The sequence below is a fragment of the Mobula birostris genome, chromosome 2 (assembly GCF_030028105.1).
Source record: "Mobula birostris isolate sMobBir1 chromosome 2, sMobBir1.hap1, whole genome shotgun sequence".
NCBI classification, from domain to species: Eukaryota; Metazoa; Chordata; class Chondrichthyes; order Myliobatiformes; family Myliobatidae; genus Mobula; species Mobula birostris.
The window spans coordinates 51,851,451-51,865,481 of record NC_092371.1 but is presented as its reverse complement, the minus strand read 5'-3'; the positions used below and the strand labels follow the sequence as shown (position 1 = coordinate 51,865,481).

The 14,031-nt window shown below is 38.8% G+C and overlaps 1 protein-coding gene and 1 pseudogene across 2 annotated transcripts in view; one reads left to right on the top strand and one right to left on the bottom strand.

The window, feature by feature from the left end:
- The window catches only part of ptgis (prostaglandin I2 (prostacyclin) synthase), a 62,373-nt gene that overhangs the window by 22,518 nt on the left and 25,824 nt on the right, over nucleotides 1-14,031 (top strand). The window contains exons 2-3 of one of the 2 annotated variants that reach the window (XM_072240812.1): nucleotides 581-665; nucleotides 3,408-3,586. In XM_072240812.1, coding sequence (XP_072096913.1) covers nucleotides 581-665; nucleotides 3,408-3,586 — 264 coding nt within the window. The remainder of the gene's footprint in view (nucleotides 1-580; nucleotides 666-3,407; nucleotides 3,587-14,031) is intronic. The other variant, XM_072240802.1, reaches the window with a different exon arrangement.
- Nucleotides 6,100-6,168, bottom strand: LOC140194330 (U6 spliceosomal RNA; annotated as a pseudogene).

Sequence of the window (14,031 nt, the reverse complement as noted above, 5' to 3'; positions counted from 1 at the left end):
AAAAAGAAAGTACACATTGAAATGTAAATTTTTGTTTGATAAGACATTGGTAAAGATCTATTGCTGTTATTGTTAGTGAGACTGTTTCAGTTTGATACTTTGCAAAGTTGTTCAACATACTCCAAAAAGATAATGGCTCCTACTGCCCTCTAGTGGTGCAAAGAACCAAACACTTGAAAGGGGAAACAGGATTAATTAAACATGTCAAAGGAGAAAGCATGTTGGGACAATGATATTTTGGTTGAATTTTTCCTCAGGGTCCTATTAGATTATTACAGGTAGGATTAAATTTTACAGATGTTATTACATCTGGGTTAACATTGGTGTCAAAATAACAATGACTACATATTGCTACTTCTAAGTCTAGCACCAATCTTACAAGTAATATGTCTTTTTGTCATGGACTACGTTGTTGCTACAGCATTGCTGCATTTAGTGCATGATCTGACAGCATTACCTTTTGGATCTCTGGATTCATTTTTCGCATCAGAAGCCTGTGCTATTTACAGTATCTGTTTTCTTTACTGCCGTGTTCCTTTTCAGCTGGCCTTTCTCAATCCTGCCTGTGTTTGTCCATTAGGACTGTTATGCACCCATTAAAGACCTTCCTGAAATTTGATTTTCGACTTTCAATGTTGAGTTCTCAAGTTTCAAGCAAATATCAGGTGAATGACTACAGAAAGCATCCCGCTAAATTGATAACGCATGTGGAAATGATGCTCCTGCAGTTTCTCCCAACAACATTCTAGCAGTTTCACCCATACATTGAGAGATTTTTTTTAATTAAGCTTACCATTAAAATTTGCCAAGGAATGTATCAACTTATGATAGTACGTTCAGAACCAAAGCATTTTTACCTCATTTTACCTACAGAAACAGAACAGTATCTTAGGTTAAAGTTCTTCTTGCCAAGTGTTCCTTCAAAACGTGCCAGTAAATGTGTCTGGTTGCTGTATATTTATCAGCACAAAGCTTTCCTCTGGTTGTCATATTACACTAAAGTTTAGCTGCTGGTTTCACAGGGAACTCCTGACTAGCTGAAGTGCAGTGTCAACATATTCTGGGTAATCTATTTGTACTGACCTGGGGTGGGGGGGGGGGGTGGGGAGTGCGGAGGGAGGTGGTTTAGATGCACCTTGTATCCAAACCCTTACTATTCCACCAGTTATAGTTTGTGCATCTGGTGTAGCCCCATTCAACTGAACAGAGTCCTCTGATTTGTTAACGTGGAAGAGGGTTCTGTTTTTCACATTATTATAATTTACTGAAATTTCTAACTGTTGAATGTAGCTTTAAATGAATTAATTTACATAAAAATTATTTTGAAACTGCAGAAAAGGCCTTATAACGACATAAATTCTCAGGAAGCCATCAAGGAGGTGCAGAAGAAGGGGGCCTTAATTTGTACCATCAGCAGTGTTGTCACAGTGTGCAGACCACTCTGTATGAATAACACTAAGACTAGTAGAGCACTGACAGCGTTGCAGCCAGAAAAGATAAGGACAACTCAGACAGCCTAGGGGAGGCGACTGTAAGGCATGGGCTTGGTCCAATGCAGTCCAGTACAATGCTTCCCTGTGGGTTGCTGTACAGAAACCTTTGTTACAAGTGTGCCTGGGGATACATCGTAGTGAGTTGCCTTGTCATTAACTGGTCATTAACAAGGTTGCACGTATTGACAGTGTCCTCTCTCTTAAACACAACCCATGGAATATTAATTACAAATATTAAGGCAAAGTACTCTACTCATATTTGCTTCTTCAGATAAAGAATATATAAACAATATATTGTTTTGTTTTTTTAGTTGAACATCAATAGTGCCTTAGTCATCTAGTTAGCCATAACCAGATTCAGAATGCAAGTTAGTTGATGGCACTTCTGGCTCTGAGTTAGAAAGAAGGAGTTTCAAGTCACACTCCACAGAACTGAATATTAAGATATAGATTAAGATGCAGACACAATAGTCTGCAGATGCTGGAAATCTGGAGAAGCACACAAAAAGCCAAAGGAACTCCACAGTCCAGGTGGCATCTATTGAGGGAAGTAAACAAAAAACATCACTCACAACACGCTGGAGGAACTCAGTAGAGTAGAGTTCCTCCAGCGTGTTGTGAGTGTTGCTTTGACCCCAGCATCTACAGAGTATTTTGTGGTTAGACAAAAAACATTTTGGGTCGATATCTTGATCAGGAGATATCAAACACTTGAAATTCTTGAAAGAGTTCTGCACTGCCAGTGGTTCTACCTTTGGGACCAGATGTTAATCTGGTGTTCCTTTTGCCTTCTCGGATGGATAAAAAAAATCTCATGGCATTATTTGAAGGAAAACCAAATTATCTTTAGTTTCCATGTCAATACACCCTAAATCAACATAACAGAAGAAAAGCAAATGTAGTTAACATCACTTTGAGATTAAAGGCAACTCAAATTGGTTGGTTTGTTTCCTACTCTGCTATAATGACTGAATATGAGCTACTTAAAATGTACCTGGAAGGTTACTGGATGTACCTCAAAGCTACATACTAAGAGATGGGGCATGCAATTAGTTTCAAAAATTCTTTGTTAGCTGGGATGAATACAATGATTCAAATTGATCCCTTCTGTGCCCTGAATCTCAATAATCTGGAAAATTAACATGGCTGCTTTCAGTTATAAATGAACAGACATTAGAAAGTAAAAGAAAGAGATCTCAGGTGGTAAAACAAAACAAAATAAAAGGATGAAATTAGTGGGGCAGCCCAACCTGCCCCCAGTTCTTCTTCATCACACACTCATCCATCTACCTGTTTTGCATCTTGTTTTGTTTATCTTCCCCACCCCCACCCAACTACCTCACCTGGTTCCTGACGCAGGTCCTTTACCCAAAATGTTGACACCTTCTGTCTGCAGAACTTAACTTGCTGAGCTCTTCCATTGGTCTGCCTTTTGATATATTGGGGAAAAAACTTAACTCTAAAGCAGAACAGAACATGAAAAAAGGAAATGTGGTTTGCAAAAAATAACTGTCTATGAAAGAACATAGAACATAGAATAGTATAGCACAGTACTGGCTGTTCGGCCCACAGTGTTATGCAGACCCTTAAATCCTGCCTCCCATATAATCCCCCACCTTAAATTCCTCCATATACCTGTCAAGTAGTCTCTTAAATTTCACTAGATTTTGGAGAAAGAACAGTTTACATGTGTCACATCAATTTTATTCATATTATGTAGAGATTTTTGAGTGATAATTTTCTCTTTTACTTAAAGATGAGCAAATGTGGGATTGAAAGTAAAGGTAGGTCATGGATTTGCCTTTAGTACTGTTTGAGTGCTATGTGAAACTTAAATTCACACGCCTAAGTTTTGTGGCATTCTATATGCGCCTACTAAGTCTGGATTCTTGATCATGTTTTCTTTTCACTCAGGTCCGAATGGCAGGGCGATATGTAACTTTCTTATTTGATCCTCACTCATTCGATGCAGTTGTATCAGAATCCAGTGCAAAGTTGGACTTTACAAAATATTCATTAACTTTAATGGATAAAATGTTCAACGTTCGACTTCCTGACTATGATCCAAATGAAGAGAAAGCTTTGATGAAAATGTAAGCATTCTGAATTGAACTAAGATACAATCTGAAGTGTATTTAAAAGATAAATTATTCGATTGTGTGAAATTTCGCAAAGAGTTAAGATTCAGATAAAAAATATTTAGTCTTTATAGATGCCTGAACATCTATAATTCATTAGACTATAGAGTCATGGTGTCATATGGCACAAAAACAGAACCTTTGGCTCACCACGAACATACTGCCAGTCAAGTATCTGTATGCTTGATGTGGAATTTACAGAGATGTTTAAAAAACATTGGCTCAAAATTTCAAAAAAAGCTGCTCAAAAAGCACTTGCCTACAGGGTAATACTACTCTCACTTCAAATGTGTCCTCTGGTGTGATCTTGCAAAAAGGAGCCAGCCCCAATCTAGTCCGATTGACAAGACCTTAAGCAGTAAAGTGTCTGTAGAGTGGGAATTCCACTGAAACCATTTGTAAAAGTGAAGCAACACTCATCAAAGTTGCTGGTGAACGCAGCAGGCCAGGCAGCATCTCTAGGAAGAGGTACAAAAGCCTTGGCCTCCAAATGACCCTCCTGTCAATACTATCGGTGAATGTTCATTGCTAAACATACGACATTCACAAATCATTAAAGATTAAATGCACTATTAAAAGTGTTACTTTATAAAGAGGGAAGAAGAAGAAAGACGAAAACTAATTCAAATATTGCAGATGTTGAAACTGAAATAAAATGAAAACATTAGAAGTATGTAGTATGTTAGAACTATCTGAGAACTTGAGTTAGTTTTAATTATCATTGTCATGTGCAGATGTGCATAGATGCAGAGATACTTACCTGCAGCAATATCACAGCCACATAGCATTAGATAATTAGCATTCACAAATTAAAATATAAATTATGCGCAATGTAACTGTGCAAACGTTTCTATCTCTCGCCTTAGCTGTGTTGTTAATGCAAGTTTCGGGCCTCTATCTTGCAGTTGATTTTGTGGTTTCTGTAATCTTGACCTATTATGGCTTCTTATCATGGCTGCTTTATATTATTGTTATCCTCATTTAAATTTAGCAGTCTGTTAGGAAGCTTATCTTCTCAAATATTTCTTGTCAAGATAATATATCTGTAAGTCATCCATTCCTTAACACAAGTTTCTGGAATCTCACTTCAGACATGGGCTGTTAATCATCTAGGAATCAAAAACCAAAACAATTCAGTATCAAAATCAGCAGATGCACTTTGAAAACCCTGCAATGACTTAGTCATTAATTTAAATGCAAATGCCTTGGAAAAGCTGCTTCGTGAGAAGTTGTGCAATGGTGCGGGTATCAACTCATTTCTTAAAGAATTATTGGGCATAGAAATATTCTGACACTTATTTTCTAAAGCATAGGTTTATGTCATTAAAATCTAGGAAACTATTTGATAAATTAAAACTGAGAAATGCTAACTCATTGATATTGTATGAATTTAAACATTGAGAAATCTTAAAAAGAAGCAGTTGCTGAGGTAATTGAAGCATTGGTTGGATTCTGCTGAAATTCCCCAGGTTCTATTTAGGACCCAGAGTTCTAAGTAGAAAGTAAACTTATTATCCACGTACACACGTCACCATATGCAACCCTGAGATTCATTTTCTTGCGGACATACTCAATAAATCCATGATAGAATAACAACCATTATAGTTTGTAGGTGTGCTCTGTGGTGGGAAGGCTTACCTGTGATGAACTGAGTCATATCCATTACTTTTTGTAGGGTTTTCCATTCAAGGGCATTGGTGTTCCCATACCAGGCAGTGATGCAGCCAGTCAATATACTCGCCACTACACATATATAGAAGTTTTTTCGACGTTTTAGAGGTCATTCTGAATATTCACAAACTCCTAAGGAAGTAGAGGTGCTGCCATGCTTTCTTTGTAATTACGCACAGGTCCTCCGAAATAATAACACCGAGGAATTTAATGTTGCTTACCCTCTTGACCTCCGATCCTCCAATGAGGATTGGCTCATAGACCTCTGGTTTCAGTTATGTTTTGTAACTTCAAAACATTAAACTAATTTAACAGAAGACATGGGAGTCTGGGTATGCAGGCCCAACTTCGTACTTACTTCATGCATACATATCCCGTGGTGGCGTGATGACGTATGCAATTCATGTATTTACTTACATATAACCTGTAAGTAAATATTTAAAGAAAAAGAATGCTTACTCAAATAATATATTTACAATATTACTCAAATACTACCAAAATTTTCAATACACACAAATTTCCTCCTCCTGAAGCCAACAATCATTTGCTTGGTCTTGCTGACATTGAGTAAGATGTTGTTGTTATGGCATGACTCAGCCAGATTTTCAATCTCCCTCCTATATGCTGATTCGTCACCACCTTTGATTCAAGACAGCAATGATTCAGCAAACTTGAATACAGCATTGGAGGCTGTGCGTATCCACATTAAGTGTAAAGTGAGTAGAGCAGGGTGGAGGGGTAGAGTTGCTAAGCACACAGCTCTGTGGGGGTCGTGTAGTGATGGAGACCATGGAGGATATGCTGTTGCCAAGCTAATCTTCTCTGTATCGTTCCAATTTTAGTATATGTGCTGCCGAAGCGAGCACGCTCATCAGCGGTGTGGACAGATAATCAACATGGTGCCCAAGGAGTGGGTGGAATTGTTAATTTGGGAAAGTATTAGAGCCATTGCCTGCCTTTATTGTTGAAAATTTTGATTGTTAATAAGTCTTAACTCTTGACCAAGGGTTGAGAGTAAACGCATGATTTACTGTAAACATCTTTCATTTGTAAATGAACAGAGAGTCAACGCAAAATTTTTATTGTTAATAACTGTATTGAATAAGGACTCACAGTCAACGAATGGTTTTCTTTTCCTGTATGTAATTATTTTTATTTTGTAATATTTCTGAATAAAGTATTTTTGGAAAAAAAAAAGATATGCTGTTGCCAATCCAAGCACTGCAAATGTAGAAGGCTAGTTAGCCTAACATCTATCATTAGGAAAATGCAGAAACCTGTCATTAAGCAGGAGGACATTTATAAACTCATACAAAATCTAGCAGAGTCAATGTGGCTTTATGAAAGGGAAATTACATTTGACATAGACCATAGAACAGTACAGCACAGTACAGGCCCTTCGGTCCACAATGTTGTGCCGACCCTTAAACTCTGCCTCCCAAATAACCCCCCACCTTAAATTTCTCCATTGAACCATCAAACCATGGAGACACCTCATGAACTCCAACAGTCCCCGACGACCCTGTGATTTCAGTTGCCAAGGCTGATGTGATATCATCCTTCAGGAGGGTGAACCCATGAAAAGCATCCAACCCAGAGGGGTATCTGACCAAGTACTAAAGGTCTGTGCTGATCAAGTGGTTGGACTTTTCACTAATATCTTTAACTTCTCAACTGTCTGAGGCACCCACCTGTTTTAACCAGTCTTCAGTTATACTGGTGCCTAAGAAGAATATGGTAACCTGCCTCAATAAGTATCATCCAGAGGTACTTAAATCCTCTGTGATAAAGTGCTTTAAGAGATTAGTGATGAAAAATATCAACTCCCTTCTGAGAAACTGTTGTGTATTTAATATTTCAGTGATATTTGAATAATATTATAAATATATTGTTTGATTGAGCATTCTTCGTTTGTTTTAATAATTCATTACAAGTAGTATGTAATAGTATGTGAATGGCATATGTCATCACACTGCCACGTCATACCTGAGCACCTCGCTTAAAGCAAAAACAAAGTTAGACGCGTCACTGCCGGCTCCGTCTTTTTGCTTTCAATTAGTTTTATGTTTGGAGTTGCAACACATAAAAGTGGCAATGAGAAAGTTTTAAACGAACTTGAGACAACCAAATACCTGTACAAGTGCAGGAAGACATCCCAATTTAAAAAAGCACAGTGAGACATTCATGATTTTAAAAAAAAGCCCAGCACATATCTATTTAGAAAAGGAGACTGAGATGATCAAGTTTTTTTTAAACAATCAGAAAACAGACAAATTCACCGGTTTATAAACAGTGAGTTTATAAACAGGTTCTTAAACAGTGATAATAATCAAAAAATTAAAAAATGCAGAAATGGCTGACTATATCAGAAAGATTGACATGTTCAATTGCACAAGAGATAAATGGATATTGTATACTAAGAGAATTAATCAGTATTTTAAAGCAAATGGAATAGCCAATCAAAAGTGGATGCCAGTTTTGCTGAGTGCAATTGGGTTTAAAAGCCTACATTTTGCTTAGAAGTTTGACTGCTCCAACCAAATCAGCTGATATGAGCTTTGCTGATATTGTGAACGTAATGCAGGAATATTTAGAAACAAAGCCATTGTTGATTGCAGAACACTTTAGGATTCATAAGTAGAATCAAAAAGAGTAGGTTCATTTCAGCATATGTGCCTGAATTGATGATGTTGTCTGAGCGTTGTCAGTTCACTAAAGAGTTGAGTGATCGTTTAGCAGAAACTTACAAGAAAGCATTCAAAAATGGCTCCAAGCTGAAGTACAACTTACATTTAGAAGAACAGTTGAAATAGCTGTGTCAATGGAACAGGAGACAGAGACATAATGGAGTTGCAGTCAGGAATGGCAGTGAGTTTAAACTTGTAATGTCTAAACAGAAACTGGTCTGGCTGAACAAATTGTGTTACTGTTATGGCAGGAACTCATATTTATCAGACAAAAGCAGGTTTAAAGGCGAAACATGCAGAAAATGCAACAAAGTTGGATACATGCAAAGAGCATGCCAGGCAGATAAAGAAAATGGATTGCCAAGGTTAGAGAAAAAGATATAAATTCAACTTAAAGTTTCAAAAAGAGCATTAATCTGCATTCTGTTGATAAAAAATCTGATAATGATGAGAGTGGCATAGTACTAGGTAGCCTTGAGATTTACAAAGTGAAATCCCACATGAGACCAGCAATATGGCTTACACCAGAATTGAGTAGCAAATTAATTAAAATGGAATTGGACAACCTGGTTCAGCTGTTTCAGTCATACCATAAAATGAGTTTGAGCAATATTTCAAAGATATTGAACTGAAGCCTGCAGATATCCAACTAAGAATTTATATTGGAGAAAAGATAACTCCTGTGGGAATGACATTTGTAAAAGTGAACTACAACAACCAACAAGCCACATTTAGGCTAGTATGTGGTAAAAACAGGGGTTCAGCATTGTGAGGTCGTTAATGACTGAGATAACAACAATATGTTGAAGATCAATATGCCAATTGCATGCCATATCCCCTGAAATAGTCTACTGAAAGCAAATTAAGGAAGGTACTGGATGATGTCGCAGTGATATGCAAGATGGCATTGCAAAACTCAATCAAATCAAAGGTAAAAGAACGTTAAATGAAAATGCCACACCCAAGTTTTGTAAAGTCTATCCGATTCCTAATGACATCCATGATAAGTGGCCAGTGCGCTAGATCAGATGGAGGCTGAAGGTATTCTTTCCAAGGTTGCATGTAGCCCATAGGCCACACCAGTGGTCCCAGTAGCCAAGAAGAATGGATATGTCAGAATCTGTCACCATCAACCCAGTCCTGAAAGTAGATCAGTACACGTTGTCCAAGATAGAGGATATTTTTGCAAACTTCTCTGGAGGAAAACACTTCAGCAAAGTGGAGTTAGCTGAGGCCTACCTGGAGATGGAAGAAGAGTTCAAAGTGTTTTTCACCATAAACACTCACCAAGGTCTCTATTGTTGCAATAGGATTATTTTTGGAGTAGCATCTGCACCTGCACTCTGGCAGAAAATGGAAGACCAGGTGCTGGAAGGCAGCCCAAGCCCTCAGTGTAACCAAGATGATATCATTTTCACTGGTACACATTTCCAAGATCTCAAGACAATGTTAAAAATATTAGAAGATTATGGGCTCAGAGCATGATGCAACAAGTGTAACTTATTTAAGCCAACCATCACTTACTGTGGTCACACCATTGATCCACAAGAATTACACAAATGTGCTGAGAAAATTCAAGCAGTGGCAGATGCTCCAAGGCTAAAGGAAGTCTCACAGTTGCAGTCCTTTATAGGATTTGTCAGTTACTATAACAGATTCCTGCCAATCTGGCTACAGTGCCCCATCCCTTGAACTCATCACTACAGATCAGGAAGAAATCGCAATGAACAAAGCAGTGTAAGGTAGTTTTCCAAAAGATGAAGGAAATGGTGGCATCAGACGCTATACTCACACATTGAGATCCACATTGTTCAGTGAAGTTTGCCATGCACTGTTCAGGATGCCAACATGTTCCGAAGAATGATGTCGAGAGCTTTCAGAACCACTTCTTGCTGTCTCAAAGTTAACTCCTACAACCACCACAGAGGATGTTCCTGAACAAGAGATTGCTTCAAAGCCAGGAGTCTCACCTGCCTAACAGAGTGATACCCCTTATCCGGAAAGATGTTATTCCACAAGAGTAAGAAATTCTCCATAGCAATTAAATCCTTAGGTCTGAATGGGACAATTTAAAATTTACTATACTGTGGATATGTATATAGTAGTTGTTTTGGATAATATACTGGTTATATATTACACATATGTATGGCTAGAGAGCAGTGCATTACATATTTGAGTTGAGTTGCATTCTATATTAAGATGGAATTCATAGCTAAGCAGGGAGGATTATAGTGAAATCACAAACAAGTGAAAATCTATGGATGCTGGAAATCCAAGTAGCACACATGAAATGCTGAAGGAACTCAGCAAACCAGGCAGCATCCATGCAAAAGAATACAGTCAATGTTTTGGGTCAAGACCCTTCATCAAAACGGGAAATAAGATAAGGAGTCAACGTAAGAAAAGGGGGGAGGGGAGGGAGAACCACAAGGTGATAGGTGAAACCTGGAGCGGAGGGGAAAAGGTGAAGTAAAGAGCTGGGAAGTTGATTGGTGAAAGAGATACAGGGCTGAAGAAGAGGGAATCTGATGGGACAGGCCACACTCAGGTTGGAGGAGCAACAGCTGATAGCCCATCTGGGTGGCCTCCAACCTGATGACATATATATCGATTTCTCGAACTTCTGGCAATGCCCACCCCCTTTCACCATTCCTTATCTCCGTTGCCCTCTCACATTATCTCCTTACCTGTCTATCACTTCCCTCTGGTGTTCCTCTCCTTTTCTTTCTTCCATGGCCTTCTGTCCTTTCCTATCAGATTACTTCAATAGGAGGAAACCAAAGGTCCATGTGCCAGTTCTCATCAGAGGATCAGAGGTGGAGAGGACCAGCAACTTTAAATTCCTTGTAGCTTCTATTTTGGAGGACTTGTCCTTGGCCCAGCACATAAGTGCAATTACTAAGAAAGCACGGCAGCACCTCTGCTTCCTTAGGAGTTTGTGAAGACTTAGCATGACATCTAAAGCTTTGACAAAGTTCTGTTGATGTGTGGTGGAGAGAATATTGACCAGCTACATCACAACCTGGTATGGAAATGCCAATGCCCTTGAATGGAAAAATCCTACAAAAGGTAGTGGTACAGCCCATTAGGGGTAAAGTCTTCCCCACCATTGAGGACATCTACATAGAGCACTGTTGCAGGAAAGCAACATCCATCATCAAGGACCCCACCACCCAGGACATGTCCTCTTTTCACTGCTGCCATCAAGAACAAGGTACAGGAGCCTCTGAACTTCCACCATCAGGTTCAGGAAAAGTTACTACCCTTTAGCCATCAGGGTCTTGAAACTTCATCGCCCCATCATTGAAATGTTCTCACAACTGATGGATTTACTTTCAAGGACTCTTGATCTCACATTCTCGATATTTATTTATTATTATTTTTTTCTTTTTGTATTTGCACAGTTTGTTGTCTTTTGCTCACTGGTTGATTGCCCCAGCTGGTACTGTCTTTCATTGATTCTATTATGGACTTACTGGGTACATCCACAAGAAAATGAATTTCAAGGTTTTGTAAAGTGGCATATATGTGCATTGGTAATAAATTTACTTAGAATTTTGAATGATCAAAGTTTATGAATGAATAAGCAGTTGCCATTTCGGGCCAAGAGTTTTGATTAGGACTCGAAAGGAAGGGGGCAAAAGCCAGAATATGAGAGCGGGGGAAGGAAAGGATTACAAGGTGGCAGGTGAGTGGGAAAATGGATGGGTGCGGGAGAAGGAATGAAGTTGGGAGGATATGAGAGGAAAATGTAAAGGGTTGAAGAAGAGGGAATCTAAAAGAAGATGACAGTGGAACATAGAAGAAAGGAAATTCGGAGGAGGGAGGTGAAGAGAAGAAAAGAGGTGGGAGGATAATCAGAAAGAAGGTGGGGGAATATTATTGGAAGTTAGAGAAATCATTGTTCATGCTCTTAGGTTGGAGGTGCAGCTAAGTATTACTTCCTCTATAGCAGTCACACTCCAGTAGCAGAAAAGTTTGTGGTGAAGGGAAAAGGAAATGAAGAGGGGATACATCTTCAGTATCACACCCCCTCCCTTCAATTTCTGTACACTTCAAGTCCCTGGACATGAGTCGCCCAAGGTTATTGACTCATCACTGCAGTGTGCATCTCTGTGGTGTATTGCTGCAGCAAGTCTGAGACCCAACAAGGACACATGGCATATGCTGAGCATTAAGGGCTTAGGCTGACAGATGCAGATAGTTAAATATTGATATTCTTGTAGACTTGCTCCAGGATTTGCTTTTTTTTAACATAAGGAAGGCTGTAAATTGCACATAGTTAATGGGGCTATGGTATCATACAGCAGAGAAGCAAGCGCTGCAACCCATCTGTGTATACTAATCCTATCGACCAACACTTGGTTCATCATTTTCATGCCCCACCACTTTAAACGTTCAGTTAGATATTTATTAAATGTTGTTGGAGTACCTGCCTCCACCTTCCACTCATACCATGGGTTCCAGATTACAACCAGCATCAGGATGAAACATCTTCCTCAGATCTCTTCTAAACCTTCCTTGCTCCTTAAATATGTGCACTCCAGTTTTAAATGCTTCTGATATGGTGGAAGTGTTTTGGCTATTACCTTAACAATTCTCTTTCAGCTTCTTCTTCTTCTTCAAGAAAAACAACATCACCAATCCAGTCTCTCCTCAAAAGTGAATCACCGCATCTAAGCAACATTCTGGTGAACCTCCTCTGCACCATCTCCAATGCAACTACATCTTTCTTGCTATCTAGCAATGAGTGTTGCACACAATCCTCTAGTTGTGGTCTGGCATTTTATAAATTTGTACAATAACCTCTCTGGCTTCTAAACCCTGGCTAAAGAAGACTGTATACCTTCTTCAATGCCTTATCTGTATTTTCCGTCATCTTCTGGGATCTTTGGTTTTCTATACCAAGGTCATCTGTTCCTCAAGTTTTCCTAAAGCCTGTCCATTCATTATATATTTTGTGCAATGATTGGTCCTCCTAAAGAGCGTCACCCCATCTTCTTTAAAATTAAATTCCATCTGTGCACTTTAACAACTGATCAGTTTCATCTTATAGTCTGCAGCTATCTTCTTCACTTCAAAAACACTTTGTATGCAGACTTTCTAATCATACCTCCTCTATTCATGTACAGATCTCTAATGTGTATGAGGGGCATAATATTATGGTGATTGGGGGGATGTCAGAGGTAAGTTCTTTATACAAAGAGTGGTGAGTGCATGGAAAACCCTTCCAGGGGTGGTAGTAGAGGCAGGTGCATTAGGGGTGTTTAAGAAACTCTTAGATAGGCACATGCCCTATCTAAGGATAGGATAAATGGAGGGTTATGAGGAAGGAACTATTAGATTGATCTTAGAGTAGGATTAAAAGGGCAGCATAACATCATGGGCTGAAGAACCTGTACTGTGCTGTAATATTCTATGCTCTATTTTTGGAACACAGTACTGACACTTGTCACAATCACATTTCCAATCACAAAAGCAGCCCTCCACCATCACCATTTGCTTTCAATTACCATTCCAATTTTAGATCCAATTTGCCAACTTGCCCTAGAGAACAAAAGTTCCAAACTCCATGTCAGTCTCATATGCAGGACCCAATGAAGGTTCCCAGCCTGAAACATCGACTCTTTATTCGTCTCCATAGATGCTGCCTGACCTGCTGAATCCCTCCAGCATTTTGTGAGTTACTCCGGATTTCAAGCATCCGCAAAATCTCTTGTGTTTTTAACCCAGCAAAGCTATTTCCTGTTGAAATCCAAGATACATTAAGTAGTTTTTTTATCCTGTATGGAGTTGGCACAGTAAAAAAAGAGCTTAAATGATTCAATTTCTAGGCCAAAGAGGAATAATTTAACTTAACCACAATCATATAGAAAGTCACTTTGATTTGTCTTGGCAACTTAGTGAGAGAATAAATTCAACTGGTAATATTAAGATACAGATTTTTATGGAATGTTGATTTCTCAAAGGGATGGCAGTCATGGTGGAAAATGACATCATGTTCAAAGACCTTGAAGATGAAAGAACATCTGAGATGGGCTG